Consider the following 24,712-nt stretch of genomic DNA (forward strand, 5'->3'; position numbering starts at 1 on the left):
AAATTAATTTTTTTAATTGTTTTTGGATTTCTAAAAATATTTCAAGTTCAATTTTTAATGATTGAATAAATTTTCCTTTTGTCATGATGTACTTTTAACAATGTTATTCATTGTCTTGACACAAGTGTTGTTTGACCCATTGAACAATGAGTTTTGCAACAAAATATTCATGATTGAGAGATTTGGACATTTCTTGAATGGCAAATGATTCATCATGTTCTTTCAAATCCATCATGATCATGTCCAACATGTTTCCATAAATTTTCATGTTCGATTTCAATTGTTGAGGATGCAATCCAATTCCTCCCTTCTTCTTTGGTGTGATTAACAATTGATGAATCACTTCCAATGGCCAATCACAAACTTCACTCTTTTGCAACACCAAACTTTGATCCACAACAATCAAACCTCTGCTTGGAACTCTGTGGTATGGTGTTTCAACATCGTTGCTTAAAAAGTTAGGATCAGCTATTGAATGATTGAATTATTACACCAATGGTCACTTTCGAACACTACTTACGTCTCCAAATATCCCCATTATCCAGATAGATGGGCTTGAACGCTGTTGTATTTCCTCTTAAAGCGTTATATATGAAATCGGTGTTTGCATTCCAATAAAACACCATGTAAAGTAAGAGGGTGCGGTTTGTGAATCCAAAAAACATGATTACAAATCTTCCATCATTTCTGTTTTTACATTTGAGACAAGGCACGTCATAAGTGAATAAGTATTTATCCCAAATCTTTCCAGAGGACTCTGTCCAATAATCTGGTACAAGCGCATCCTTTCCTGTGACTGGATTTCTCAATAAGAGTTGTCCTGTTTCAGAATCCTGCCGGAAGTAATTAAATGAAATATCCTTATATGGCGTTTCAATACCTGGTTCAGCGTTGAAAGAGTAAGTAGAATGAGCATAACTAATGGTATTTAGGTATCCGGTGGATCTGTCCAATTCGCTCAGCTTGACAACAATGGCATAAACTTTATTGTCACTCACCAAGTTATTGAAACGGCAAGTTCTATCGGATATTTCAATGTTACAAAATTCCCGTCAAAAACCAAACAAACAACACTTACGGTACGATCAAGCTAATTCTTGTATTGGGATCTGTTTTACTTCCATCCCATAGAAAAAATCTTCTAATACAATTATTGGAGGTATTCTTATGATATCCCCATTGAAACAATCCTTCCAAACGTTCACCTGTGGAGGCTGTCAAGTAAAACACACTATCGTATTCATTATTTTCATATGAGACGGTAAACATCTTGTTATCGCTGTTTCGTTTGAAAGTACCAGATGCTACTTTCATACCATAGATTTTCTCCATTTTTTTGTTGTGAGGATGGTTTTTTGATTCATGAATCAAGAAGGATCCATGAGCTGTTGAAAAATTTTTGACACTTTTGAAAAAGAAATCTGAACAAGGATGACTCTCTTTTTTGGTGAGCCATCTTTTTTATGATTGCCTGTGCCTGTCTCGTGGACTAAATGACGTTCAATGTATCCTTTTCATGATACAAACCTCAACAGAAAAAATGACTGACTATTATCCTCTCATTCCCACTGTTTTTAACGGATTTTTCTATCGAAGCACAGATTACGCCTATTTCTGGATGACTCCTATGAGCACTTCCATGTTCAAAATGAGCCCTAACAGTGGATCTGAAACCAAGATATTTGGAGTCAACAGCTTGGGATTTGTTTCAGCCAATTCTGGGGTCGTGACCAAGTCTGTCATGTTATATGACACGAGTGTTGCTGATCCTTTCGCTAGAGTCGTTGCAATCTCCAGTTTGTAAGTTTCTCTGATGGAAATGGATTACCTAAAAATTATTGTTAACAATGAGTGGATTACAGTGATGTCACACAAGGAACGCAAAACACATATTCTTATTATTGCGATCGAATGGTTACCATGAATGGTGTGTGGTTTGTAAGTATCAATATCACTCATCTTGTTCAACAATTCGCATTGTTATTGGTATGGTATTCAAACATGATTAGATATCAGAGGATGGAGAACCATCTCAAACCAACATTCCTTATACACCAGCTCTTACACTTCCCATCTATTTTCGAGAAAATTCAGGAGCCTTATGGAGAGTCGATGAGTCGAATCCTTATTATGGTTATTTCAAGTTGACGAATTTGAGTGATAGCAGAGCGGCAACAGCAATTTGTGGATATGATCCTGTACAAAGTACTTTTCATATTCTTTTCCAATTCTACGATTCAGCTACAAGATCCGTCGTTCAAACAAGATTACATGGAGCGACGTCAAATTCGTTTGCAACAATTGTACTGGATAACGGAGATACTTTTACAGGTACCAATTAGTAACATTAAAAAATCAATGTTTATAATACAATGAAATAGATCAATTGTCCATTCCTAGAAAAACGTCTCCTTTGTCTAAATAAATGTTCAAACAAGAATCTGTACTTTTTCCTTACAATCGTGTTGTCTTTCTCACTTGGTCGCGTCTTACTTATACAGATCCTTCCATTTAGCTCCAGACTGTTCTAGATACTATTGTTTAATGGTAGAAGCAGGACCAGAAGGAAAAGGTTCCACATTCAAAAGACGTGTCGTATATATCTGAAAGTTAAAATATTATCTTCGTGTGGAGTAGTTACATACCATAGATTGTTTGCTGTCCCATTCGTTCACAAGATAATTTAGGCCCAAAATCATTGTACAAATATCAATATTTTCGAAACAACATTGGCAGTAGTGATATTGGTGGGAATGGTAATACGAAATAATTTTCTTAAACAGATATTGAGAACCTGAAATGGAGTATACTTTTCAATAAATGCACTCTAAAAATGGTGGGTGATTTTTGCCATTTTGAAGCTCCAAACAGCTGAATTTTAGTGAGGTTTAAGAAACTCCTTAACAAAAGTTAGAGCTTTTTTCTTACAAAAAAATGGTCGTTGAGGGCTGGATCGACACCCTTATAAATACTATCACGGAGAGGCTTACTTTATCATCATCAACGACCAAAGAAGATGCAAGCACTATTGAAGAGGTCGAAAAGGAATGGGAAGGGATTGGTGAGGATCAATACAAGAGGGCTCAGCAATTTCTAAACTCCATCGGCGTGGTTATTTCAGGACCGTTATTGAAAGAGATGATGAAGCAAAAGTTAGAAGACAGGATATATTACAATGAGATTGGTGCTTGTTTCTCTATTGACATGAATGGAAACAAAGAAGGGAAACCCTTGAACTTGCTTTTGTTATGCCCGTTGTACATATCTTGTGGGGGTGTTTGTTACGAGACCCGTGATTTATTGCCATTCTTAAATATTGAGATCGTTAACGAGGAGAGAAAAAGGGAAAGGTTTTTTGTTTGCTCACCATTCCAACAAATGTCGTATGAAACAGAATGCTGCGATGAGGAGAGCATTGCAGAATATTTGATAGAGAACATAATATATAAGAATCCAATCGAAACCAGCGATGTGGGACAACACTGGCTTGTGGTCAGTTTAAAGACACCGAATGGAGGCTATTTGACATCCAAGAAATACAGAATTAATATTTCGTATGATAATCCAATGCTCACCGGCAAATACGGGTCTATATGGAACAAAATTATGCGAGTTCTGATGGCGTTGCGCAATATAGAAGACCGTTCGTTACATTTGAAAGTGTGGTACTTTTTTGCATCCATAGAAAATGCGACTTGTATTTCAGAATGGGAGAAGCTATCACGGTTACATATGCTTAATGCAGACAGATCCGTATATGTTGAATTGACCAGACAATACTTTGAAAGCATCGAGCTTGGAGAGTCACCATATTTTCTTCTCACCCAATCCAAGATATTTTGTATAATTTTTGCCATGTATTCTCAAGACGACACTAGTTTATTTCCTTTCAGTCAAGAGCTCAAGATACTTTTTCAGAGTTATTTTGACAAATTTATTAAGAAGTATCAATGTTTGACAAGGATTGTTTCTATCTTCAAAATATCGATTTCAATCATTGAAAAAGATGAGTTATTACGAAAAGAAATTGAAAAGAACAAAGTAAGAATGCTATTAACTATTAAGAACGACGTGATGGGTGAACTCTCCAGACTCTGCTCAGAACTGTCTTATAAGATAAGACCAATGATCATTGCAGATTTTTTGAAATGTGTATTTACAGTATGCCAAGAAGCTGAGTGTTTGTTGACACAGATCTGACACATCATGAACGTGCTTGTATGAGAATCCAAACACAACGATATAGTAAAGACACAAGTGTAATCAAGATTTACTTTGTTCTTTGGTGCAACCTTTTGATACAACACAGTAATCAATTCATTTGGACTCAGGAATCTTTGACCATCCTCAGATCCCTATTCATGTTTAAATACCATTTAAATTGACGAACACAATGAGTGATATTAACGCTTACAAACCTCTCTCCATTCATGGTTACGGTTCGATCGCGATAATAAGTGTTGTAGTTACCAAAAGATTTTAGAGTAATCCATTTCAAACCAGCCAACTGATCATGTCAAGCCTTTATATACTAAAAGGATTCAGCACATTTGTAAAAGATAACGTTTGCTCATCTTTATAAATATTACCAATATTCACCAATATTCATTTGAGGAATAGTGTTTACTAGTTTTTGTAAATAATTTTACATCATTGTATCTCTTAATTGTTTCATGAGTTCGTCGAGATCTTGATTTTCCACATTGACAAGCTCATGATCATGCACAACTTTCTTCTCCTTTTCATATTGATATTCTAATCCCTCAGAAAGATGTTCATGTTTGTGAGAGTGAGAATGATAATCAACATTGTCTTGTTCGTCATCAACAACTTCAATGCCCCATGTATTGTCAGTGTGAACGACTTTGGTTTCCTCCACTTGTTCCTTCTCATCTTGATCAAGATCCAAATCCAGAGCTCCTTGTTCTTTCAACTTTTTAACTTCCTCTTGCCTTTTCACACACATTGGATTGGAACATGTGGGATTTGGACGAACTTTCATGGTTGGGAAATAATCATTCATGGCACTGTATCCCAAATAATATGAAATTTTACCAAATCTCAATAAATATTTCAAAACTCCTTGAACTAACAATCCAGCAGTGATACCCATAGTGGTTGGTAAACTTGCTGCACAAACACCTTCACGTTTGACTTGTTTGACACCACTTGCAACGACCAAGGGAGGAGCACATTCATAACACTGGTTTAGAAATGATCAAACAATGAATATAAGTGTGAGTGTATAAAGGAAGAAGAAGATGTGAATAGGATTCATGACCCGTTGTTAAAGTAGATCAATTACTTACTGCAGTCAATCCAGGAACCATGAATTGAATATGACCACTCACAGCGTCCTCACTGACACCACTTTCCATCCATCTAATATTTAATTCATTACAAGCTCTATTGATGGCTACTCTTGCTTCAAAATTATCAACACATGACAATACCAAATCAACCTTTCCATTATTCAATAAATTTCCAGTATTGATTGTGTTCATGAATTGATCAAAATTTTCAATGGACGTAATATTATAGGAACATGTTTCAAAAACAACATCGGGATTAATTTTAGAGAGAGTCTCTTTAGATGCATCAACTTTTGTCATTCCTACTTGTTCTGGTGTAAAGAATAATCGATTCATATTGGCCAAAGAAACAATATCAAAATCAAACAGAATTAATTTGCCAATACCACATCGGGTTAACATCTCGCAAACGACTGCTCCAACTCCTCCGAGTCCAACAACTGCAACGGTAAAATCTCGGATTCTTTCATAATTCTTAACGATGCCCATTGATGAAAGAGCCATAAGTCTTGAGTATGGATTATCATCCTTTACTTCGGAAGAAATTTTTGCAATTTTCTCTCGAACCACTTTGGTACCACTTGATGATTGTTCATTCAACTGTTTCCGTAATTGAGCAATTTCTTCTTCTAATTGTTTAATTTTCTCCTCTTGATTTTGGGACATTTTTTTGTAACAGACGGTGACGTCAACAACAGTTCTTTACAAAATTAAAAAGTCACACGGCCTGCAAATTTTAGATGGAGTTAACGCCCTATGTGTCACTCTTGATTTCTGAAAGAGTTATACATTAAAAGGGTTTTAATTTACAATGTGAAAAGGACTTGTTCAAAAAACAAGCTCTTATCTTTCTGGAAATTCTGGAGTATAAGCTCCCGTAAATAAATAAGTGTTGTGGATAGTGTGATCGATAAGCTTTCCGTTCTTGTCAACTTGTGAAAATGGACAATTGGTTTCTCCTCTCTCGTTGTCCAACGGTTTGGTTAAATCCTTGTTATGTGACGAGGCCTCATTTCTAAGCCAAAAAGCTCTGTCAAAGGCCTTCAATAACATGTGATCGGTTTGTTCGTGAATATTTTGATCAAAATACATAATACCAGCTTCCTTTTCTATGACGTACACAAATTCATCAAGTAATCTGTGTGAAGGAAAAGAAATGTCTCCTTTTTGCTTTACGAGCTCTTTCAGCTCCTTACTTGCAATTTTGGAATTTAAGATTATTTTTCGTTTCTTGTCATCTACTGTGTAGTTCATCTCGCAAACACCATCGTTTCTTAATCTATCCAAATACCTTTTAACTGATCCAGAAATTTTATCGAAAAATGGCTCCAAAATTTCTAATCTTCCCAAAATGTCCAAAGCAAAATGTTGACAGTTTGCCTTCCTGTTATCATACATTTTGGTTCCGTTCCACTCACAAATTACTTCAGAAATTACCTTGAAGGCATTGTTAATTTCCTGTTGATTCTTGTATGTGTGCACGTCAACAACAAAGACAGCCTTGCTACTACTCTTTTTTCTTACAGTGGCAATACTACTGTCACAAAATTCCACATAAAACTCTCCAATAATTAGAGCAGAGTGGTACATTCCGAATTGTTGGTTCTTAAGAGCTCCAACTGAGCTTCCAAGCTTTCTTAAAATCCTGTGAGCAGTTGAAGTACTCATCTCTGTAATGACCAACTTAATTTTCAGGTTGAGCTTGCTGGGGTGAACAGGTCTGTCAACTCTATCTGGATTGAAATACTTGTATCGAAATCTTTCTGGAATTACACAATCCTGTGCAACCAATTCATGTAATTTCGGAGCAATTGGAGATCGTAGTTGTTGAATTTTTTTCAGACAAAAGTCTCTTCTTTCTCGTTCTTCAATTGTGAGCTTCTTGTCTGGGAAAGGAGAGCATCTTCTTGGTTTTCTCTTTTTCCTTTTGTCGTCGTCCATTGAGGCAGATGTGCTTGTAGGCATCATTGAAATAGATTTAAAATCATCTCCTTTGGAAGCAAAATATCTATCTGTTCCAGATTGGTTGGGTACAGATCCAAAACTTATTTTAGTGAACATTGGATCATAGGATGTGGCCAGATAACTCGTTGGTTGCAAGCTAGCATCTGTTTGCATATAAAAACTAAGTTTTGGGTTTGGAATGTCAATACCAGCACCAGCACCACTACTACTGGTGCTCATCATTGCCTTGTAGTGAATATCCATGTTATTCATCTCGAGATTGTTGCCAGATTGTAAAGTTCTATATCTTGCTTCCTCTTCCTCCTCTCCCGTCGTATACAGCAGATCCATGGCTAGCTCGATATCATCTCGAGAAGGTCTTCTTTCATCATCGTTCATGCCACCCACCACATGTGAATGAATATTTGGAGATTCAATTGGTGTAGTTGTGTTGGCTGTTTGTCCTGAACACGCCGAAGAAGCCACAGTCGTGGATGTAGATCCAGCGATGCGAGGTGATGATAGATCAGACGATGAGTTCTGAAGCGTTGAATCCGAGCCAATTATAATCGTGGTTGATGTTCTGTTATTTCGATTCGGACTCGCTCCTCCACCAATATCAATGCTGTTAGAAGGTGAGAAGTTGATTTCAGTGATGTTGTTGTTGTTGGGATTACTATTGGGTGATGATGGTTCCTTGTTGCTATTTGCCGATTCACTCAAATCTTTCATGATGGAATTGGCACGATTGGGTGCTCTCAACACGTATGGATTCTGAATGGTTCCTATCTGAGTTGGTAATTGTTTGAGAACAGGAGGTTCTTCTCCTCCGAGCTTATCAGCAGGAGGCTCTCCATGTTCCAATACGTTATCAATTCTCAATTTATCCACGAATAACATAAAGACACTGGCTTGTCGCTCCTTAATTTTGAATTCATTGATACATTTATCCAATGTGAGTGTATATAATTGAATTCCTCCAAAATCAGTCCTCTTTTCAATAGCTATTGTTGATGATGTTGGAATTTCATCATCGTCCATAATAATAATTATTCATCATCAACGACATGAATCACCATCATTACCATGAAGCAATCACATCAAAACCATCATTCATCATCACCATATTGAAATGTCATGGTAATTGATGATTGTTATCACAAGAAGGATCATCATGATGAACCGAGACCCAGAGCCTCTGCTGTCAACTAAAAAATCGTTCAATGAAATCAAACCTACCCTTTACAACATCCGAATGAATACAGGAAGCTTTCATCCATTGCATGACCATCTTGTGGTTCCACTCACAGAGAGGAAAGCTCTCCACAGTTGGACTCACACTCGAGCCACTGGCCGCAGAATTCTTCTTCACGAAACTAATCATGAATGATGCTGCAACCACTGTCTTTAATGTTCAAAAATTTTTCTCAATGTAATTCTTCCCAATTTTGCTCCACACAGAGAATTTTATCATAATCACAAATCTCATCATCCAACCCACCGAGAAACGGAGTGCATCAAGGAGGAATAAGACGAATCCTGCCATGCCTACACTTCCATGGATGCCAAGTGTGGAGAAACAACAGGCACAGGTGGGAAGATAATGAGGTCATTACTTCTCAAATCGAAGGTTGTAAGGCTTTTCGTATGAGAAGCTCGTCGGATAAACATTTTCAGCTCACAATTTTATGAAAAAACAGAGTAAACTCTCTATGAATTGTTTAACAATGGATCTCAAAGTAACCACTCATTCGTTTGGTTGAAATAAAGACAAAAAGTATTCAATTATTTTAAAAAAATGTTGTCCCGCCTGCCTGCTTCTGTTGCTTCCGTTGTGCAAAATTTGCCACCAAGACGTGCTCTTCTTTATTCTGCCTTTATCGCTGCATCAATAACACTCTTCGCAAAAGGCGGTCCTTCTACAAAAGTTGAAAAGAATCAAGCAAAAAGTAGCAACGTTATTACCGTTGAAGAACGTAAGTTGATATGATCATCATCGGATTGGATGAATATTTGATGAAATTTTACATTTTGACATTATGATAAATGACTTCCGAAACAACATGTTATCATTCTAAATTTTATTTTCTTGCGAATAATTAACTAGTCAATGAGAGAATCAAAGAGCATGAAAGAAAGTAAAAAATTTACCATCAGTGTGGTCTAATGCCAACAGTAACTTATTATTTGGAGGAGAATAAATTAAATTAGATGTATTTATTACTATTGAAACAGTTTAAGGCTTTTTTAAGTGGAATTCTTTTTAATATTACGGAGTTTGTTTACCTCAATTTTTACATGTAAGGCATCCACCAAATGAACATTCCTATAAGGTTGGCTTCGTTGGTCGCTTCTTTGATGAGATGATCAACTTGACCCTGCACACTCAAAGGTAGTACGTTGTCTCCGATTAAGCCCTTCAATTTCTTCTCAATATTTCTATAATTACCTTCCATATCCTCTTCACAACGACTGATCTTGGCAGCTTCTTTTTTCTGTGCTAATTGTTTCCAATCCAGCAATGGGTCGTGAATGAATGAGTCAAGGACATTCATGAGTGTCTGGTGATTCTTTCTGAGAATTTCAAGTGTAGCTTCGCAAGTAAAGCGAAAAACACCTTCATGACCAGTCACTCCCATACCATCAACCACGTTTCGGGTGAGTCTAAATGGAACTTTTTCAGGAATTGCCAAATATTTTCCTGTCTCGAAAAGCATTGCTAGATCAACATGAATAACATCACCACATTTCAAATCAATAAGAATGTTTTCACAATGTCTGTCTCCAAGTCCAACTATATACCCTACCATACTCCAAACAGCAGTCGTTCTAACAAAGTTAAGTCTTGATTGATACCATTGATTTGGCTCCAGAAATTGATGAAGGAAAAAGTTATGAAGCACTGGAGGTACTTGTGTAGTAATAGTTTTGTAAACTTGTTCTGCAAAATCTTGAGCATTGCTTTTAGTTCCTTTCAAAAAAGTATTGGAAATATAGGCTTGAATATTGTTTGTGAATCCTATATTATTTATCTCGTTGTCCAAAATATTTCTCAAAACATTGGTATTTTCAACCCATTCTACAAGGCCTGTATTGACTGAAAGTGGAATAACGGAGAATACTCTCAAATACAGCCTTTTGTTTCTTGTCAATTCGTCACGCTTCAGTAATCTGTTAATAACACTATTGAAATCCATCATTCTATTATCCTTTCTCAAATCATCGTTGGATTTGAATAAAAAGTTGTATAAATTACCATCATTTCCATAAATTCCAATCTTTTTCGGTTTCTGCATAGATGTCATTATGCTAACTTCATCTTTAAAGCTTGTTATATAAACTTTTGAAGACGAGTAAGGTGAATAGTCTGATTTAAGTTCTCCATCTTCAGTAAATAGGTTTGCTTTTTGCAATTCAACAGTAGTGAGACGTTGAAGTGGTACTATAAAATTGGTACTGGGCTTGTTAATAAGTTTGGCTAATTGTGGAAGTGGTTGCAATTTTTCTTCGTTTCTACCATTCACTTTGATCAAAATTTTGGTTTCGCTTCCTTTCTTTTTTGCAGCTGAGCTCAAAGAATATTTTCCATTATTTCCAAAAAAAACCATACACATTTGCCTTAACCCTTCCAATGTAGATTCTTGTTGATCTAGGATGCTCTTGACTACTTTGGTAGTAGGACTATCAGAGCTTGCAATTTGATTTTTAGCCGTTTCAATAATATTATCGATGACATTTTGTCGCTCTTTGTGATCACTTTTACATCCAATACTCCAAATACTTTCTTCTGGAAACGTTATCAGAATTTTTACGAGAATGCGGGTAATGCTATCAGTGATAGTGTCATTCTTGTTAACCATTCTAGAGACGAGCTGGGGCATTGCTATTGTCCATTCAAATACAGGCAGATCATTAATCAGCTTATCAATAATGGGTTGAACCTTCTTATAAACGCTATTCTTCTTGTCATCTGCTCCTGAAAAGTCTAACCAGAGTGTGATTAATCGGGGAAGAGAATTATAAATGTTTTTCACACCATATTGCAATGAAGTACCATAATTTTGGATAATCATTGGAAGCTCTGATTTTACATGTTGAGTATCTCGCTCTTTCTCTCTTCTAGCAATAAAAATATTATCAAGATAGGATGCTAAATAAAAGTAGCCTTCTTCCCAATTGCGATCTAGTTTTATCACTTGGTTATATCCTTCAATAACCACATCTTTTGACTTGTGTTCTTTCTCCCAGTTGACACTCATGAGTTTGATCTTTGCCTTCATGAGAGAATCTCTCTTGGTTTGTGTAAGGCTCATATTTGGAGTGTCAAAAGTAAATGTGGAGAGTAAAGAAAGAGCACTTTGTGACTCTCCCATCTCATACAACAATTTGGCTTGCTCAATTTTCTTTTGAGGAACATGGTAATTGATTGCGTGAGTAATAGCATGCAATGCCATTCCATACTGTTTTTCTTTTCTTGCTTGTTTTGATATGTGAACCCAAGTCTTGTAAACTTGATCGTTGAGGTTGTGAATTGTAAACAAACATCTTCTCATCGCAAAAAGAAGTTCCTTATTAGCAGAAGAACTGGTCGTAATTTTCAAATTTTTGTCCAAAATTCCAACAAACTCACTTATGTCAGTGGCAATGTTCTTATTTCCGTCATCATTCAAGAAAATTTTGAAACCTCTCTCCAATTCTGAAAGTGCTTGAAGTTTGATGATATCAGGATAGCATCTGAGATAACTTTCAGTGGATGCTGCAGATAGAGATGGAAGTATTTCTTTTCTTGCAAGTTGTATGCACGTTTCAAATTGCTCTTTTTCTTTTCTTACGTATGAGGATAGTGCTTTTGCAAGATACGCTTCAAAAGATTGATTAGCGTCTTCGAATACACTATCAACGCTACTCCACGAGCATAACCTCCAATATGCTTGAATAGCAAAAGAAGCCTTTGAGTTCTTGTCTAACGAGCTTCCTTGAATAATGTGCAATAGTGTCGTATACTGTGACAAGTTAATATAGCATTTCATCAGATTAGATAGAATGTCTACATTGTCTAAATTTTGTTCTAACATGATTCCATACAAATCTCTAGCTTCTTCCCATCTACCTTCTACTTCTTTGTCCAAAATACTTTCGTTAATATTTGTCTCAGTTCTTAAGGCAGCAATACCAGCCATACTATCTCTTTCTTTGAGTTCAGAATAAATTCGTTGTAGATTATGTAACACCTCCGATGGAAGTTCACTGATGGGCTTATTCATTTTCCTAATGAATGATTCAAAATACATTAATGATCTGGAAAATGCAGAATGATTGTAAGCTGTAGATGCTAATGAATCAAGTGGAATGTCATTAATAATAGTCTCTGCTTTCTTTGCCATTTCTTTAAAATAAGCTGAAAAGTGTTTGTTGGATTCAAACCATCGTTTGAGATCGTCAATTAAGCAAAAGATTGTTTGTGCATGCTCAGATGTTCTATATTGTTCTCCGATGTGTGATTTGGAAACGTCGTAGCTAATTACGCTCATAATTTCTTGCTTGATATCCTCTCTATCTTTGTCAGTTCCAGTCATTAGAACATTGTGCACCAAATAGGGAAATACAATTTTCACAAGTTCTTTGTCGCTGTTAAAAAGTGGTCTTACAGCTTGAAAAGTTCTACCCCTAATTGACCTTGTTTCTGATCTTGTAACTAAATACTTCGACCAATTTTTTAGCCAAGTATGATGTTGCATATTTTCCTTAAATATCGGGAGTGAGTTTGCCTTTTTAACGTTTGGCTGAACTTTTTGATGTTTCAAAGAAAGACCTTGCTCTTTTAGAGACAAATAATCCTTAAAGTTATCTTTCAAATATTTTGAATCAGCATCGAAAAGGACTTTCATAAGCTCTTGTCTTGCATAGTTTGCATGGTTGGAAGTGGCAGGACAATTTTCGATATATCTAATTAAAAAATCTAAAAGCTCAACGTCACCTTTTTCCGGATTACCAATATTTGCGGATTCAATATTCAATACAGAGGGATCTATGGCTCCAAGCTCACTAAGAGCAATGGCACTAAGTGTCTTGATCTTGTCGTCAATGTGACTGCAGTTAGTAAGTAGTGATGTTACCATTCTGTTGATAATATTTGAGCTATTGTATTCTTGGTCAAACATGGAAAGAACAATCTTCTGAATCTTGGATTTGTTTTCGCTTAGAACTTTTGTTAGAGAAAGTAAAGAGTTTCTTTTGATTGTTACTTCAGATTGTTCAATTCCCTTAATTAGAGCTTCTATTCTCTTCTCAAAAGAGCCACCTAGTGCTTTGTTAATTATGTCATGTAATTCAGAAAGTAGTGGTGAGCTGGGTATTTGTACCTTTGTAGGATCTACTGTTTTAGTTGTCAACATTCGAACAAGATTGTCTTTCAACTGTTTTCCAAAGTTAGAGTCATCCACTAACTCGCATAAATGAGAAAAAGCGGTTAGGAGAGTGTCTGGACAATGTTTTTCTAACTTTGCTGTCAATTCATCAAAAACTGGGAAAATTTCTTCTTTGAAGGAGCATGTAAACAACACATTATAAAAAAGTTCAAGTAATGCCTTTTGACATACAATAATTTCCTTATCTAACAGCTTCAATAAACTTGGAATTATAGAAACTCTTCTCTTCTGTTTTTCAACATTGGATTTCTTGAAGCATTTTGCAACCATAATGGTAATGCCGGAAATACTCGATGACAGTACCGAAGGTACCGGTTTGTTTTGCATTTCAGCCAATTGCTTTATGCAGTTAATAACTTTAGCATCTGTTTCTTTGTTAAATCCAAGTTCCATAACTAAATGCTTAATAGCTCCAAGAGAAAATTTACCCCAATGATGCTCTAATGGTACGCTCCATTCTTTGGTTAAGATGCCGAGTTCTTTGATGGGATTAAAACTACATTTCAAATAAGCAGATAAAATCTTCTCCATGTGATCCACAAGTAAGTCTCTTATTTGGCTATTCGTCATGGACATCAATTTTGTTGATTTTGAACGTAATTCTCCGGAAACAACAATTTCAGGAAGAACTTTTCTCAATATCCTTTTCGATATTGTTGAGAAATTTAAATCGAATAGAGAGGGTGCTACAGCTTGCAAATAAGATGAGGTCGTAGGACTGTCCCACTTTTGGAACAAAATATTGAAGAATTCGTCTCCGATTTTGTTTTTCATAAACTTCATCACACTCATCTCTTCTTTTGCTGAAAGTTTTTTAACTGCAATGTAAACGTGAGGACATTGCTGAAAATCAATCGCTAAATCCAGAAAAAACTTTGCGATGTCTGATATTAATGCAGTGTGAGTACTGTGGCTTTCAAATATCATCCTAAGCACAGGAATTAAATATCTTGAGTGAGTAGATGCATGCGCTTTTAGAAACTCCTTAATATTATTAACAAGGAGCGAAATAGAGTTTTCTCCATAAAGGACATCTATCGGAATAATTCCATGAGAGTTTGGATATATCCAGTTCGAAAATTTCGAAGCTGCATAGGAGACCATCTCTACATTTTCATCAAAAGCAAACAAACAAAAATCCAAACGCTTTCCATAAGTTTCAAGGTCTTCTTTTGTCATCAAGTTAAAAAAAAGAAGAATAGAGTCCAAGGACAGCTTCCTTGACTCTGTACTTGACGACTTATGGCCATGTAAGAAAAAATCCCAGTGTGACATTTCAAGCCTATATCCACTCTTCATCAATTCTTCGATGGTGAGTGGTAAAATTCTATAGATGCATTCCTGGAAACTCTTTGACTCATCATTAAACAAAGCTCTGATGGATGAATGGACCTCCTCAAAAGTGGCCTGTTTAAGTTTGATCATAAACGGTAAGTTATTGACGAACGCACGTTTACATTTTTCCTCTCTTGCGAGTAATTCCTTCAAAATCAACGATACCTCCTTACGATCTGTCACGGAAGAAAGTCTACTTAAATTTTTTACAGTCAAGTCTAAAATATCCTGATCCATTTGCTTTGCGTAGAGTTCAAGCATAGTAATTGAAAATGAGGTGATATCATTGACAATTTCAATTGACACACCGCTTAGTGCTTCGTTTTCAAGTAATGTGTCAATAATTCTAATACATTTTTCAGAATACTGATATGAAATGTAAGAAGGCATGTTGATGTTCAAATACATACCTCTAATGTATTTTTCAAATGAGTGGAAAAAAGGGTAATCAATTCACCAAGAATTACGTTATCCTTATTATGATTGAAAGGAGCAATACTCATTATTAGTATATACAAAGAGTGAATGTCGTTGTGAGATAAATGGGATACTGCTCTTTTCAATGTTTCAAAGAACTGATCGCTTTGTTCTAAGTATTCCAACACAAAAAATCTTGATCCTAACTCAGCAGAATGCGGAGAGTAGGTTATGCTGATGTTTGTAGGGTCTTCACTGATTTGAGTCTCTTCTCCATTTTCTCCCTTTCTTTTTTTTGCAGAGCTATCTTCTGAAGCGTCTATTTGTGATTCTTTTCTTTTAAGAGTTGGAGTTCCGTCGACAGCATAGTGTATTAAAAGAATTTTTCGTAGTAGGTGGACAAGTTCATCATGGTAGGCCTGATATTTGAAACAATCATTAATGTCCTTCACTAGAGACTGTGAAAAGACAAGCTCAAAATGGGAATTATTGATAGAGTAGTCCATAAACCAGCAGATTGTGCGAATAATTTCTTTTTTAAGAGCATCACTTTTTGATTGAGAAATATTTGCAAATAAATTTTTTGATAGTATCCCCAACATGTCCATTCGTTCCACACCAAAGCTCTCCAAAACATTGAGTAAATGTGGTCTAAAGTTTTTTAAGATTTTGGCCAAAAGGTCGTCAAATTCCATGGTTCTGTACAAGGGGAAATTTGACTCAACATTAAATATCGTTACAAGTAGGTTGATAAGAAATTTGTGAATAGTAGGTTCAAAATTTTGTGATACGCAAAGAAGATAGATTAGCTCCAATGCCATTATTTTGATCTCATTGCTTGAAAATCGAACTTGTTGGCATGCAATAGTAAATATCTGCCTGTGCTGTGAGAATAATATTGGATGCTTTTCAAGAGATACTTTCAGTAAAGAGAGTATAAATTTTTGTAGGTCTGTACAAGTTTTCTCAAAAGGAATAGGAATCATACAAATCCTATCTATCTGTTTGTAAAATTTCTTAAATAGTGTTGGTAGAAATAATATTGATAGTCCCGAAGTGTCAACTAACTCAGCATTGTTGTGACAAAAAAACAAATTGATGTCATAGAGCTGAGAAATCATTTTACATAAATCCCCGATAAATTCTGAGTGGATAGAAGGAAAGTGTTGAAACAAAAATTCTTGAAGAACAACCAAAAGGTCTAACAGCTGTTTTGATATCTCGTTAATTTGATGAGTATGAGCAAGTAATCGGAACGAATCTGCAACTAAGAGTATCATCATCGGTTCTCTGAGCAACAGCTGAGACACTAAATCTTTTCCTTTAACGTCCAAAATATTACTAATGATCTCAATCACTACCGATATAGACTCCACATCCTCTTGTTGCAGCTGTTCAATCAGACACTCGGAGAATTTGATGCATGTGAGTATTTGATTAGCGGCTTTAATACTCTTAGTCTCGTCATCAGTAACATAATCCGAAAAATATTCTTGTAGCTGCTTCAAAAACGGAAATCTAATGCTCTTGAATAAGTCTACCTCCGATGATGATGGAGGAACATTATCCACCAGCATGTCGTTTTGTTGTCCATCGAGCATTTTTTTTGCAAATTTGGTTCCTATGAGATCTGGAAGTGCAGGAAACAACTTCAAAAAATTGTGCTTATCAGTTTTTTGTATTCATCTTATCATAACGTTGTTGTAAAGCCTCGTATTCTCGAATGCATAGAATTATTGCATGACTCACTTTTCCAATGTCGGTTCGAATTTCTGAATCAGAAGGTCGTAAAAAATTCATCCCCCAAATGAATGCCAGATTGGACTCGTTCATTCGTGATGATGCTAAACAAGGAGGTTGGGAAACCTTCCTCAATAGCCTTAAAATTCTTATAAATAACGTCCTATTAGGGTCTGGCAGTCTTGCGAATAAATTAAGGAGAGTCTCCTTTTCTTCGTGTGGATTTGGAATGGTGGCAAGAGCTGTCCACTCTCTGTACATATCGTAGGGAATTAAAGCATCTGGTAAATCTCGAACGTATCTCTTCAACACGCTTGCAACTGTATGAACTGAATACTGTTTAAGGTTTAATTGCTGATTGGAATCGGCTGCAGAGATTATCTGTTCAATTTCAAGAATATGACCAGGTATTCGGAAAATTCCCTCTTTCGAAGCATGTTCTTCCAACATGTTCAAGCATTCTTCTACAATTAAGGGTACACGATGAGTAAAATTATTATGATTCGATTTTTCATGCTCAACGGTATGTTGATAAGCCTCCCTTTCAAGCACAACATGTAAATATTCCTTAAATACTCGATGGGTCGATGTGCTATTATTATTAACTTTTCCCTCTTTGAACCCTTCGTTTTTAGAGGGTGATTGAAAGCATGAAATACTCTTTAATAACGACCACAACATGTCTCCGAATCTCGAGTGATGGCAATCACAAAACTTAAAAACAGTGCAGCATAAATTGCTCATAAATTGAAACAAGCTCTTCTCCTCCCAAATAGGATCCTCAATTGAATTCTCTGAATTCCTTCCTTGACGACCCCAACGAATTTGTTTTGGTTTTAAATTTTGATTGTTCGTTTTGATCTTTTTTTCGGCCTTTTCCTGATCCAAGTAAATTTCAATTTGATGTTCTGCTTTGGTATCATTGTTGAAAAACTCTGAATTATATTTTCGTACCTCATGTATATTGAGGTGATGGTTGTTATTGTGGCTGTTGTTTGAGTTAAAAAGAATGTTGGACATCTTTTTTGTTGATGACTCATGAGGGCATTTCGTAAATTTGAGGGGAAAGATCACTGGCACATTTGTATCATTCATCACCAGATCTCAAACACTTGCAACTAGTTGAACAATCAAATTCATTGACATGCGTCATAGTGCACTTTCAAGGTTGAATCATCATCATCACCCATGAATCTCCTCAAGTAGAAGTTGAAGCAAGTTGAAAAAACTCAAAAAAAAGCTCCTCTACCTCCATCGTCATGTCGTCATCTTCACAAGATTCCGAAATGAAACTTGATCAACAACAACAAGTCTCTTCCCATGAAGAAGCAGAACATTCAGAAGAAATCTCTGGACATTTGAAAAAGACAAGATTTCAACCTTCTTTTGAAGAGACGAAACATGCTTGCTACAAAATATTCCATTGCAAGAACATCAAGTACGATGTAAGATCGTTTAGCATCCTTGACAAATTGAACAAGAATAAGGGAGTGTTTGGTTTTATTTGCAAAAGAGATGGTCCTCTCGGAGGAAGCCTTTATGTTGTCAATGTTGGAGGAAAAAGCCTGTATGATGAAAACAGCGCTAACGCTCAAGATATGAGAGAATTAATATTTTGTACTCCAAAACTTCGATATGCTTACAATAAGGATTTTACTGATTTTGTGGACACCTTCGAACACGAAGAACGAATTTCTTCCTATTATCTAAGTGAGAAATGGAACGGAACCAATATTTTATTGTTCAAATACCACGATGCTGAAGGTAATGAATTCATTTCGGGAAAAACTAAAGGCATGCCAACTCTCACTGATTCAAACTTTGGAAATTTCTTGACTTGCACCTTAAATGCATTGCATTTACAAGATTTCATTGGCAAGTATGAAGATTTGTGCTTGAGAGATGAATTGATAAAAATGCACAGCGACCCGAAAAATCCCAATTATATGCCTCATATGGATGAGTTTTTGAATAACAAGGATATTCAAGCCATGTCCTTAGAAATCTGCGGTAACACTTTGCCTCACTTGGTCAAATATGATTTTGCTTTGGATTTGAAACCTCTGTTCTTTGTTCACAAAAGTGGCAAGATAAGACCATGTTTAAAAGTTCGTGGTATGGAAGAATTTGGACCTATGCCATACACTCCATTTGAATCTCATAAGTCTTGCATTAGACTGTGCAGAATGCTTCAAAAAGATAGCTTGGAAAGAAATGAAAATTATAGAAAAAAACACAATCTCAAGCACAAATATGAATATGAGCACTTTGAGGTCGAAGGTCACGTATTATATTTATTAGACGACCATGGATTTGTGGTAAGCAGAAATTCTATTTACAAGGTGAAACCTAGGGATGTTGAAGGTAAGTTGTGAATGCAATAATCATCATATCAGAGCTAACATTTCTCTTAAATTCCAACCATGATTACAGAAGTGCATTGGGAGCAGTTTGACGAAATGAAAAAAGGTCAAGTTCGTGACGCTGTCTTAAAGATGAAACAAAGAGGACTATCTTTGTCAAATGAAGAGGCTCTTAGAAAAGAACTAGACTGTGGGGACAAAGAATGGTCCAAGTTCTCAAGAGAAATATTAGCTTTTATCCAGAAAGAATTTGGAAATGAATCTACAGAAGATCATAACGCAAAAAAGACAACTAGGTCAAAAAAATCAAGAGATAAGAAACAAGCAGTAATTTTAGAGCAAGAAGCACCAGTCACAGCTGCAAGTAAAGAGGTTGTCATTGATGTTGCTACTGAAGTTATTGCATCCTCAACTAACGTGAACTCGCCAACTACTAATGAAAAACAAAAGAGAAATCATCAATCGAGAAACAAGAACAAGGTTCTCTATGTCAAAAAAGAATAAAACGTTCATTCGCGTTTGTGCTTTGCCTGAATGACATGCATTTGTGACAGGGCAAGCTGTCGAGTGTGATCAAAAACAAATCGTTGACTTTGATAACAACAGCATTGCTACTCACCTCTTACCAGAACACTAATTCACTGGTTCGCTTTTCGCGAAAAGAATCACATTCGTATCTGTTGCTATTTAGAAAATCGTAATCAAAAAACAAATGTCATAATGATGATGCAACCGAATAATCAAGCCTATCAGCCATCATCTCCCACACAACCATCTCAAATCCATCATCATCCACAGCAACAGCAGCAACAATTTTCACCACCCTTCTACTATCCTTCTTCAAGATCATCATTATCTTCTTCCATACCACGGAGTGATAACAACTCGACTCAACACAACACTTCGATGATGTACATGAATAGTCCAGCAATGGCCTCTCCCATGGGTTCCACTTCAACAGGGTCTTCTTCTTCCGATTCTGCTCCGAGCTCTCCTTCTCTGGCACAAGAAGGACGAAGCAACAGACCAAGAAGGCTAGCCATGACCAGTAGTACACATCACATGCAACCATTGATTCAGCAAGCACCATACCAACAACACGTAGGCACACCTTACGGAATGATGCAACAAGGTTCCAATCAGTCTCCGAATGCAATGACGCTGATTCATCCTCAACAACAACAACAACAACACTTTTCCAGTCCAAACCATCATGTGCCAATCCTATTACCAACAAATAATAATCATAACAATGGCAATCCCATCCATGCCAACACAACGAACACTACGACTAATGCATTAGTGAACCAACAAAATTCAAACCAAATGGTGGATTCCTTTGTCCTAACGGAAGATGATGAAAGTAGTCATGTAGCTCAACTGCAAAATATTCAACAACAACCACAACAACAACAACACTACAACCCATATTCAAGAAATAATTTAGCATCGAATAGAAGAGATATGGTATCATCGTTTGGAGTTTTGGAAAATGATGACGAAGAAAATTATGATATTGACCAAAACTTTTCTCCTCCTCTCAATCATAATAACGAGTTATTGAAAAACAACGTGAATATTACAACACAAATTGCAAATGATATGATCATGACCGATTCCGATATAGAATTAGATTTTGGGTCATCCTCTCTATTTCAACGGAGGCCTGTAATTCCAGCCCAAAATATGAATGCAAATGTAAAACGTTCAATTTTAGATCCTATTAATGAACGAGCTCCTCAGAAAATAGACTCAGGTCAACATGTGATTAATCATGTTGACTCTTTTGGTCAACTGAATTACTCAAACTCTGAAATTCAACACACGAAACAACCAACCCTCAATGATGACGAAGAGTACGATCTAATGGGACTTTCTGAAATAGGAAAGAAATCGTCTGCAAGTCCTGAAAATCATTATCTGCCCGTTATTTCTCCAAACAATTATTCGCATCACACCAATGTAATTATTAACGGCAATATTGGCCAATATTGTGATTACAATTGGAGTGTAGGTGATGTCATTACTGATATCAAAAATTCAAAATCTTTCAAACTTTTAGAACAATTAGGTGAAGGCTCATTTGGAGCTGTGTTTCGAGTGATTCACGTGGGATCCAATGTACAGTATGCTTTGAAGCGAATTACCATTAACGATTATCAAGAGAAAGAGGTTAAATTAATGATGATGTTGGACCATGAAAATATTGTAAAATATTATGACTCGTTTATGGACAGCAACAAGAGGTATTATTGTATACTAATGGAATATTGTAGTGGAAAGCATTTAGATCATTTCTTGGCAGAGTTGAAAGAAATTAACAATGAGAGCAAGGGCTTAAAAACGGTATCGATGGATGTCAGATTTTTATGGTTTGTCAAACTTCTTGAGGTATTGCATTATCTTCATCAAAATAAGGTCATTCACAGAGGTAAGTATCATTTGGTCATACACAACTCTCTTTTTAAAACTTGGTCTGTTTTAGATCTAAAACCTCAGAATATAATTATCCAATACAATTCTGAAAATCTTAGAAACAACTTTGAACAAGAAATCAGAAAAATCACTTTGAAAATTATTGACTTTGGTCTGGCGAAGCAGCTTGTGCACAAAAATTCTACATCTACCATTTGTGGAACGAGGTATGTATTCACATACATATTACAGGTTCAATACAAACAATTCTTTACAGAGCCTACGTTGCCCCTGAGATTAAACCAGGAGCAGAGTATGATTACAAAGTTGACGTGTACAGTCTGGGTATAATATTCATGCAGTTATCAGCTGGATTAAACGTCAAGGATTTTCAGCAATTAATTGATCAACGAGCACGACGACACAATACTGATTTCTGGTCATTCATGAGGTCAAGCTATTATTTTGACTTTATTCATGATCATGTTTTTGATATAGGAACCAAAAGGATTGTGCAAATGATGGTTTGCTCAAGAGAAGACAGAAAAAGCGCGGCAGAAATTTTAGATCATACTATTATCCAAACGTGGCGATTTATCTTTGAGAATGATTCATCCAAGTTGTTAAATATTTTGAGCAAACCAGAATCAATTTTGGGCTTTTTAAGTGGTCTCGACTCGAACAATGCCTACCTACCAAGGTCCATACTTGGCATGAAAGATTTAATTTCGAATGAAAAATTAAGGTCCAAGTGCTGTGAACTTATTTCCGAATATAAGGTTCTTCCTGTGTTGTTGTTCTATGTCTCGAGGAAATTATTTTCTGAGAACAAGAACCTCCCTGAGCAATCACACACTCCACAACAACAAAAGACATCCGAGATGTTTGATGAAATTTTCAAAAACACTCTCAACATCATTGCAAAAGTGATGATCTATTACGACGGACAGCCCAATAAGGAACGTATCAAACGAATAATACGAGAAATGAGAAATGAAACATCACTACTGCTCGTTGATGACTTGGGACGATACTCGACTACTTGTATACTAAGTTTTATTCATGCCAAAATCTCTACTAACCCTAACTTTTTCTACACACTACCTTGCTTGAGAGTAGTATTTATGCTATGTAAATATGACAAATCAGCCAGAGTTGGTTATTGTATTTGGTTGGAGCGACACAAATCAAAGATTGGGAAAATTGATGAACCTCTCCCCGAAAAGAAGACTGAGCTACTTCGAGGCATTTCAACATATATGTCTTTAATTGAGCCAGGATATTCAACATTATTGTCACTGAACAATTTTGTTGATCCAATATTTGTGGAGGCATTTAATGAAATACCATTTCACCATAGACGACACCATATCAAACAAATATGGAAAAAACTTGGACAATTGTTGACATTGTCATTGGATAAAGGCGATGAAAAGACTGCAGAAAAAGTACTTGGTGTTATGAACAATTTTCTCTATGATTATCACCAATTAGAAAGAATTACCACATATAGTGGTGTCAGCAACACCAAGTTTGCAACGATAACAGGCGACTCAAATATTTGTGGACTGCCCAATTCTACGTATTATTTAATTCCTAATGGAACCTCAACATTTGGACTTGTGAAAAATTATGCCCATGTTGATCGTCAAACATTAATTTATCAATTACTTTGCAATGATTTGAATCCACACGATATTAAGATTTGCAATTTCGATCAACCTCCTTCCAATATTCTCAGCAATGACAAGGAAATTGTGAATGACTTTCTTGGATGTTTCTCTCCTGTTTCTCTCAACCCTGTTGATTTTTCACATTTACTGAATTTACCAGGCTCACCTCTGACAATGGTTGACAACAATCGTACTTTTTATTTTCATTCAAATCGAGCTACCAAGATGGCCATATGCACCAAAGATCCTCTATTTTTCTTTCAACCACAAGGAACTGAACAAAAAATCAAATTTGGTCAATCTCCAAAGAACTTTAAAGACACGTCAAGAAGCTCTACATCCACTATTTTCTATTATGAAGTGCAAATTCATAGGTTGGTATCTTCCAAAATTGCTGTTGGTATTCTTGCAAGATCCTCGATCAATGAAAAGACATGTATTGAGAGAAAATATATTTTTCATGCTCAAGATGGTTTTGTTTTTATTGCTGCAGATCAGAAAGAAATACTGTACAAGGAATTGGAAATTGTAGCACATTGTGGAGACACGATTGGATGCGGATTTACAAATCAAGGAGAGATCTATTTCACATTGAACGGAGTTTTCTTGTTTTTCGCCTCTCTTCATCAACGCATTGCTCATGCCTCAATATTTCCCATGCTAGAGGTTCTCTCCACTCCCAATGATGAATGCTTGTTGCACTACAATTTTGGTGAAAATCTTGAGAGTGAACCTTTTGTTTTTCAACATCAACAGCCACTCGTCAGGGATGCAAGCAAAGAATTATTCTTCCGTGATTCGTTGAGTGTTGTGAAAAAGATTAATTTCCAACAAATCAGCTCGATGGCAAAAGCAAAAGAGTTGCGAAGATGTCTAGAAATGAATTACAGAAAGCTTTCTGAATCTGAATAAATGGGGTGACTTTTATACTCTAATGACTTGTTTGGGAAATTAATGACATTCGCACCTTACAGTTCGGAAAGCGTAAAAATTCCTCGTCAGTCATCAGGGATGTTCTGTGCTTCATAATTCGATTTTCCATTCAGCAACCATTGAACACTGGAGACTATCTTATTTGCCAAAGA

At 36.0% G+C, this 24,712-nt stretch overlaps 10 protein-coding genes across 10 annotated transcripts; 5 read left to right on the forward strand and 5 right to left on the reverse strand.

Annotated features, from left to right (window-relative positions):
* Positions 1 to 103: 103 nt before the first annotated feature.
* C9374_000807 (uncharacterized protein) lies at positions 104 to 1,332 on the reverse strand (the record flags this gene model as incomplete). Its single annotated transcript, XM_044698105.1, has 3 exons — positions 104 to 468; positions 521 to 1,020; positions 1,079 to 1,332. 3 exons carry the CDS (start codon positions 1,330 to 1,332, stop codon positions 104 to 106), a joined length of 1,119 nt encoding a protein of 372 aa, XP_044551949.1.
* A 208-nt stretch (positions 1,333 to 1,540) lies between these two features.
* On the forward strand, positions 1,541 to 2,342 carry C9374_000808 (uncharacterized protein; the record flags this gene model as incomplete). Its single annotated transcript, XM_044698116.1, has 3 exons — positions 1,541 to 1,800; positions 1,863 to 1,938; positions 2,010 to 2,342. The coding sequence occupies 3 exons, from the start codon at positions 1,541 to 1,543 to the stop codon at positions 2,340 to 2,342; spliced, it is 669 nt and encodes a 222-aa protein (XP_044551950.1).
* A 592-nt stretch (positions 2,343 to 2,934) lies between these two features.
* On the forward strand, positions 2,935 to 4,200 carry C9374_000809 (uncharacterized protein; the record flags this gene model as incomplete). The annotated part of the gene is made up of 1 exon (XM_044698127.1): positions 2,935 to 4,200. One exon carries the CDS (start codon positions 2,935 to 2,937, stop codon positions 4,198 to 4,200), a length of 1,266 nt encoding a protein of 421 aa, XP_044551951.1.
* Positions 4,201 to 4,645: 445 nt separating this feature from the next.
* C9374_000810 (uncharacterized protein) lies at positions 4,646 to 5,978 on the reverse strand (the record flags this gene model as incomplete). Its single annotated transcript, XM_044698139.1, has 2 exons — positions 4,646 to 5,203; positions 5,310 to 5,978. The coding sequence occupies 2 exons, from the start codon at positions 5,976 to 5,978 to the stop codon at positions 4,646 to 4,648; spliced, it is 1,227 nt and encodes a 408-aa protein (XP_044551952.1).
* A 177-nt stretch (positions 5,979 to 6,155) lies between these two features.
* C9374_000811 (uncharacterized protein) lies at positions 6,156 to 8,640 on the reverse strand (the record flags this gene model as incomplete). Its single annotated transcript, XM_044698150.1, has 2 exons — positions 6,156 to 8,260; positions 8,496 to 8,640. 2 exons carry the CDS (start codon positions 8,638 to 8,640, stop codon positions 6,156 to 6,158), a joined length of 2,250 nt encoding a protein of 749 aa, XP_044551953.1.
* A 414-nt stretch (positions 8,641 to 9,054) lies between these two features.
* On the forward strand, positions 9,055 to 9,398 carry C9374_000812 (uncharacterized protein; the record flags this gene model as incomplete). Its single annotated transcript, XM_044698161.1, has 2 exons — positions 9,055 to 9,232; positions 9,364 to 9,398. The coding sequence occupies 2 exons, from the start codon at positions 9,055 to 9,057 to the stop codon at positions 9,396 to 9,398; spliced, it is 213 nt and encodes a 70-aa protein (XP_044551954.1).
* A 152-nt stretch (positions 9,399 to 9,550) lies between these two features.
* C9374_000813 (uncharacterized protein) lies at positions 9,551 to 17,037 on the reverse strand (the record flags this gene model as incomplete). The annotated part of the gene is made up of 2 exons (XM_044698172.1): positions 9,551 to 15,385; positions 15,430 to 17,037. 2 exons carry the CDS (start codon positions 17,035 to 17,037, stop codon positions 9,551 to 9,553), a joined length of 7,443 nt encoding a protein of 2,480 aa, XP_044551955.1.
* A 67-nt stretch (positions 17,038 to 17,104) lies between these two features.
* C9374_000814 (uncharacterized protein) lies at positions 17,105 to 18,196 on the reverse strand (the record flags this gene model as incomplete). Its single annotated transcript, XM_044698183.1, has 1 exon — positions 17,105 to 18,196. One exon carries the CDS (start codon positions 18,194 to 18,196, stop codon positions 17,105 to 17,107), a length of 1,092 nt encoding a protein of 363 aa, XP_044551956.1.
* Positions 18,197 to 18,435: 239 nt separating this feature from the next.
* Positions 18,436 to 20,043, forward strand: C9374_000815 (uncharacterized protein; the record flags this gene model as incomplete). The annotated part of the gene is made up of 2 exons (XM_044698194.1): positions 18,436 to 19,540; positions 19,610 to 20,043. 2 exons carry the CDS (start codon positions 18,436 to 18,438, stop codon positions 20,041 to 20,043), a joined length of 1,539 nt encoding a protein of 512 aa, XP_044551957.1.
* A 216-nt stretch (positions 20,044 to 20,259) lies between these two features.
* On the forward strand, positions 20,260 to 24,539 carry C9374_000816 (uncharacterized protein; the record flags this gene model as incomplete). The annotated part of the gene is made up of 3 exons (XM_044698205.1): positions 20,260 to 21,970; positions 22,025 to 22,181; positions 22,232 to 24,539. The coding sequence occupies 3 exons, from the start codon at positions 20,260 to 20,262 to the stop codon at positions 24,537 to 24,539; spliced, it is 4,176 nt and encodes a 1,391-aa protein (XP_044551958.1).
* Between the last annotated feature and the right edge of the window lie 173 nt (positions 24,540 to 24,712).

Source organism: Naegleria lovaniensis (assembly GCF_003324165.1).
Source record: "Naegleria lovaniensis strain ATCC 30569 chromosome Unknown tig011, whole genome shotgun sequence".
In the NCBI taxonomy this organism is placed as follows: Eukaryota; Heterolobosea; class Eutetramitea; order Acrasida; family Naegleriidae; genus Naegleria; species Naegleria lovaniensis.